The sequence below is a fragment of the Ursus arctos genome, unplaced genomic scaffold, assembly GCF_023065955.2.
Source record: "Ursus arctos isolate Adak ecotype North America unplaced genomic scaffold, UrsArc2.0 scaffold_6, whole genome shotgun sequence".
NCBI lineage: Eukaryota > Metazoa > Chordata > Mammalia > Carnivora > Ursidae > Ursus > Ursus arctos.
In genome coordinates this window covers 15,374,075-15,380,074 of record NW_026623078.1, presented here as the reverse complement: position 1 = coordinate 15,380,074, position 6,000 = coordinate 15,374,075, and the positions used below count along the sequence as shown (strand labels likewise).

Below are 6,000 nucleotides of genomic sequence, written 5' to 3'. Positions count from 1 at the left end.
TTAAATGAAAAACAAAGTCAGGTGCCGAAATAATATAATCCCATCCCATCCCAGTGTGTGTGTGCAAGCGTTTATTAGATAGGGAAACGTCTTGAAGCACACACATCGAGTGGAATGGAAACGTGGGAGAGGAGGTGCTCCAGACAGAAGGTGAGGGTAGGGGTGTCACTTCTTGAGTTGTTCACTTTGTGTTGAAATTGACAATACTCATTTTTTACAAAAATGTCTTTTAAGAAGTTTAGCAATGTTAACAAAAGAAAAAAAGAGTTGGAGTAGAACAAGGGCTGCTAGTTTCCTCACTTGTCTTATCTGAAGCAGCTCCAGCAGCTTTACTTTTTACCCATTTTATGTATATTTGGCTTTTTGGTAAGATTTTATTTGAACACAGGAGCTGCACAACAAAGTTCTTTTGAGCACTGATAATCTCTGAACAAGTCTATAAATGTTATATCTGTGTGTGATTAGTGGAGAGAAATATTTTAATCTTGGTGAGGCCTCCTTTTCTACTCATTTAAGGTTATGTATGTTCAGAAAGATAATTTTAATACTAAGAATACATAAATAAGAAAATGTATTGTGGGGGCGCCTGGGTGGCTCAGTTGTTAAATGTCTGCCTTCGGCCCAGGGCGTGGTCCCAGGGTCCTGGCACTGAGCCCCACATCAGGCCCCCTGCTCCGCTGGGAGCCTGCTTCTCCCTCTCCCACTCCCCCTGCTTGTGTTCCCTCTCTCACTGGCTGTCTCTATCAAATAAATAAATAGAATCTTAAAAAAAAAATGTATTGTGGAAAAAAGGTATGTATGAAAGGTTAAGGGACACAAACTAACAAACAACTGGTGATTTTGGAAATCTGCTTTTACTCCTCCACCTCCTACCTCAGTGGCTCAGTCATGTTCTAGTTCTAGAGGCCACGTTTATGACCAATGTTGCCATTAATTTAAAAATGATGACAAATTTATGACACATACACTAATGTTCCATAATGGCAAAGTATAAAAACAAAGTGCTGACAGATTTTGATGCTGCAAATCAATAAAAAATTAACCTTTCATGACTGGCTCTGTTGCTTCTACAGTGCAGGATAATCGCACACACATTGTAAAGTTTAAAGAGACAGCAGTTAGCACTGCTTCTCCATTCTCCAACAAAGTTGTTTTTATTTAATAGTTATTCTTTCCGGGACTTACTGAAAATCCCCTAATTTATTTCAATTCCCCAGCTCCATCCCAGCCCAAACCATGTTTTGTTTAATGTTTAACATGCTCACGATATTAAAAGATAAAGGCCCCAGATCCCTGCTGGCCAGAGTCCTATGTCCCTCTCTTTTTATCTACCTATAAAACTAACCAAACATACTTTTTTAGATGAATAATTAAGCACCACACATTCTTCCTTTCATTGCCATTTTAATAGAAAAAGAATATAAATCCCAATGTTACAAAATATATTGCGTATTGTTCTTGCAATGGAGATTAAAAAAAAACCACACTAACTTTATAAGAGGATGTTAAAAAGCAAATTCCAGATGAAGCAAAGACACAAAAACAGTAAAATTCTAGAAAAAAGCCTGAAAAATGTATTTGTATTCTGCCAATGCAAAAGCTCTTTCAAAAAACCATAAACCCAGAAGCAACAGAGAAAAAGACTGGTAAGTCTGACTACATGAAACTTAAAAACTTATGAATGGCAAGTAAAAGTCACAAAACAAGCAAAGGCCAATAACAAACTGGAAATACATTATTTGCAACACCTACTGAAGACAAAGGGCTCTTTAATTTATGAAGAATTCATGCATATTAATAAGAAAAATAATCCAAAAGGAAAACTGATAAGATAGGGCAGTCAGTTTAAAAGGGGAAAACTATTGTAAGACCAAAATATATGAAAATTATGTTCAAATCTCACTCATAATTAAGAAGTACTTACAAACACTAAGATACCATTTTTCTGACATGAGATAACAAAATTAAAATGCCTGATGATGCCCACAATAGTTGATAGTTACAAAAAACTGAGAACAGCCCAAGTGTCCGTCACCAGGGGACTGGTTAAATTAATTAATTCCATCTTTTAGATGGAATACAAGATAGCCATGAAAAGGTATGAGGTAGATCTCTATATATGTAAGCACAGGAAAGGTCTTCAAGATTTATTCATAAAATGTACATAGTTTAAAACAAGATTAAGTAAAAAAAAGGAAGGAGTATTGAACAGTGAGTGCATCAACTAGAGAGAAAAAAGTATATTAAAATATACTGCAGTTCCTTTTCTGTCCTCTAAGGGAATTATAAAATACTGTTGGCTGTAGTTTTCTTTAGATAAATGAATAAAGGGTAGGGCCAGGGGGTGAGAGAATTTTACTTTTTATTTTGTACCCTTCTGTACTGTTTATGTTTCTACCCTTAAAGGTTTAACATTATTTATTTCAGCAGGGGTCAAATGGGCAGACTACGGCTCATTGTTTTCTTATATCTCTGTTAGAAAAAACACAGTAATTATTTTTTATACACACTTACAAAGATGTTATACCAAAACATATGCAATTATTAAAAAAAAAAAAAAACAGACACACACACATACATAAATATACATTGTCTGACAGTTAAGCACAGGAGAAATCTACCTTTTCCATTTCAGATACTTACTATCCTAATGTATAATGTACAGAGTTAATATTATCCAAAGATGTCAAAGTACTTCATTAATATGCCTTAATCTACCATAAGTTTCCATTTCATATGGTGATATAAGATGGTGGGTACAAAATATTAGTGAATACAGAAATTCCAAGGGTCTCATGTGAATAATGTTCTGACCACACATGAACTTTCTGTCCTTGTACCACCTCACAGCTACGATTCAGAGGCTGATCTTCGAATCAGGTCCCCAAAATAAGCAGTGATTGTTTTCAATTTATTATTAAGAAAGTTTTGTTCTATTTCCACTTGCCCTCCAGGCCCGGCTAAGGACGCCACCTAAAAAAAGGAATGGAAGAAAGTCACACATAACATAAACATGATTTCAAAATAAATCTTTTATTTATATGCTTTATCAAATAATAAGACTCTGGCTTTTCATTTAAGTTTTTCAAATAATGAGGCATCTCAAATGTTCACTGTTACTTTCCAGGCAAGCATTAATGCAGTTGTTTGGTGGCGGAAACACTTGTTTCAAACACTTTCGATAATATGGGTAAGGCCATTGTGCTATGTTATTTGCGCAGGAGCTAACTTCTCCAATGCCAGAAGCTAAAGAACTCAGAGGAAGAGAAAATGAACGTACTTTCCCCAAACATCAGTTTTATTTATTAAGATAGAAATTTAAAGAATAACTTTCTTCCCTGAAAACTTCTGTCCTCTTCACCTTACCATCTCACTCATTGAACATTATTTACCGAGCATCTGCTACATGATGCTAGGAATACATCAAAGAGGCTAGACAGACATGATCCCACTCTCCTGTGAGAGTTCTAGTCTCTATTATATACTTTTTCCTTCTCTAACTGGTCTCTTATGCTGGTGTCCCAACCAGAACCACTTCCTCCATCTGTTGCTCTTGTGTATGTATTTTTAAGTCCCCCTACTTTTTGAGGTCTACTAGAATACAGTGACCAACGTTTATTATTTTTTTTAAAGATTTATTTATTTTAGAGAGAGCACGTGGAGGGGAGGGGCAGAGGGAGAGAGAGTCTTAAGCAGACTCTGCGCTGAGTGCAGAGCCTGATGCGGGGCATGGGGCTCCATCTCTCGACCCTGAGATCACAGCCTGAGCTGAAACCAAGAGTCGGACACTTAACCGATCATGCCACCCAGGTGCCCCAAACCAACCTTTTTATTAGGAAGCTAAAAGCATCACCCCCTTTCCATCTCCACACAGTTAACATCAAAAGGATGCTTCAAGCTTGCAATGCTTTCCCCTAAGTTCTTATACAGATAAAAGTTTTGTTTTCATCCAACAGCTTTTCATGTGACCTCTCAGGTCTATTAATTAGCAAATAATGTTACCTTCTAACCCCATGATTATATTACCAGAGATAAGCTTCATCTTGGTAGCAGTGAGAATGATTATGGGGAAGGGCATTGCATCAGGAAAGCCCTGGGAGTCTGATAACTGAAGACGCACAGTGATGGAAAAAGGGATACTTAAAATGCCAGAGGTAGGTTCAAACAAGAGGAGATGTGTAGTTTTTTTTCTTTCTTGCTTTCTTTCTTTTCTTTCTTTCTTTCTTTCTTTTTGAGAGAGAGCAAAAGAGGGTGAGCAGGAGTTGGGGTGAGGGGGAGAAGGAAAAAAAGAATCTTAAAAGGGCTCCACAGGGCTCGATCGCACGAACCTGAGATCATGACTTGAGCTGAAATCAAGAGTAGGATGCTTTACCAACTGAGCCACCCAGGTGCCCCAAGACATGTAGTTTCTGTAACTCATTCTGTGATCATAATTGGCAAAACTGTGTATTTTGCAAAGAGAGGTGCTGTTGATTTATTTTGGTTTGAAGGTTCAGAGATCTAATCTCAGTGGTATTATACATGCTACACCAGCATCTGGCTGAGGGGAAGATTTATTGTGCATCACCAATGAGTATGTATTTTAAAGCATTTCAACTTCCTCTTAGAAAAAAAGTCACAGATACAGAAATAGGGAAGAAACCACAGGTCATTCTAAAAGAAACCGTCAGTAGCACTGTCAATATCAACCCCCATCTGCAAAAGGGACACAAAGAGATGGCTGTGTTTTTATCAACAGGAATAGTTGACAACTGGAGTCAAACACAGTACTTGTCATAATGATAAAAAGCACATGTGTATCCACTATTCACTAATAAGGAATATATTAAAGTAAAACTTTTGAAATTAAAAGTATCCAGCTAGTCTCAGAGTGGCAATTATAGGAATAATTGTTTTATTTTCTATTTTGGGATCTTTATGCCAGTCTGATTTTTTTTTTCTTTTCTTTTATAGTGGGCTCCACATCTAAAGTGGGGCTTGAACTCACAACCCCGAGACCAAGAGTCACACGCTCCACCGCCTGAGCCAGCCAGGTGCCTCTGCCAGTCTGACTTTTCATAAGGAAGGGCAAAATAAAAAATTTTGTCTTTAACCAATGAAAGGCATTCTGACTGGTACATCTAAAATATAATTTCATAGTAATTTTTCTAGGAGTTAGATATAACTCGGATGCAGTATTTCTCCTGTTCCTTTAATTAGTGATTTACTTAGAGGAAGTAACATTGGCAGCAAAAGCTCTAGTTTTCCCTGGCGGAATAGTGTTGGTTGGGGAGGAGAGAGAAGGAGAGGGGAGGAGAGAAGAGGGCAGGTTAAGAGAACCAGAGCAGAGCTGAAACCATAGCAAAAATCTGCTAGGGTAGGTCTAGCAGAAAACCAAAAGCAAAGTCAGAGGCATATCTTAATACCTGTTCAACCATCAATTTAGAAAGATCTGAAAAATAGGAATACTACCTATCTCCCTAAATGGTATATTTTGTGAGCCATAAATAGAATTACATTAAAACAAATATCTGAGAAGGTGGGGTACTTTCTTTTCCCTTTTCCCCCACTTTTTAAAGGGTTGCCTGGACTTGGGTGCTTTGGATAGAGAAAGGAGTGGAGATGTCCTCAACGTGTGGGGGTTTTCCCATGTTTGTTGCAAAACAGTTAATGAATTATTTATTATTTTATTCAACAACTATGTACTGAGCACTTAGAGGTTTTTGTCCCAGGCAGCTGATGATCTCTGCCTTCATGAAGGCTGGAGAGTCAAATGACAAACTAATAAAACAAGTGTGCACCGTTCCTGATATTGGAGGAAAAGGTGAATCTATGTCAAAATACAATGAGAAAACTTGTTTCTATTCAGTGTTTAGAGAGAAAATTTAAAAAACCCACCTTAATATGTTACTCTCACATTCTAATTAAAAACATTTTCTAACTTTAGCCTTTTTATACTTTAAAAGGTTAGCATTCTGAGGTTGAAAAGACTATAAAGATTATGTAGTTATTAATGCTTTG

At 37.0% G+C, this 6,000-nt stretch overlaps 1 protein-coding gene across 1 annotated transcript in view; it reads right to left on the bottom strand.

Annotated features, from left to right (window-relative positions):
- Nucleotides 1-1,387: 1,387 nt before the first annotated feature.
- TGS1 (trimethylguanosine synthase 1) overlaps nucleotides 1,388-6,000 on the bottom strand; it is a 40,121-nt gene continuing 35,508 nt past the window's right edge. Inside the window, exon 13 of the mRNA XM_026516464.4 lies at nucleotides 1,388-2,973. Coding sequence (XP_026372249.2) covers nucleotides 2,851-2,973 — 123 coding nt within the window. The 3' untranslated portion in view covers nucleotides 1,388-2,850. The remainder of the gene's footprint in view (nucleotides 2,974-6,000) is intronic.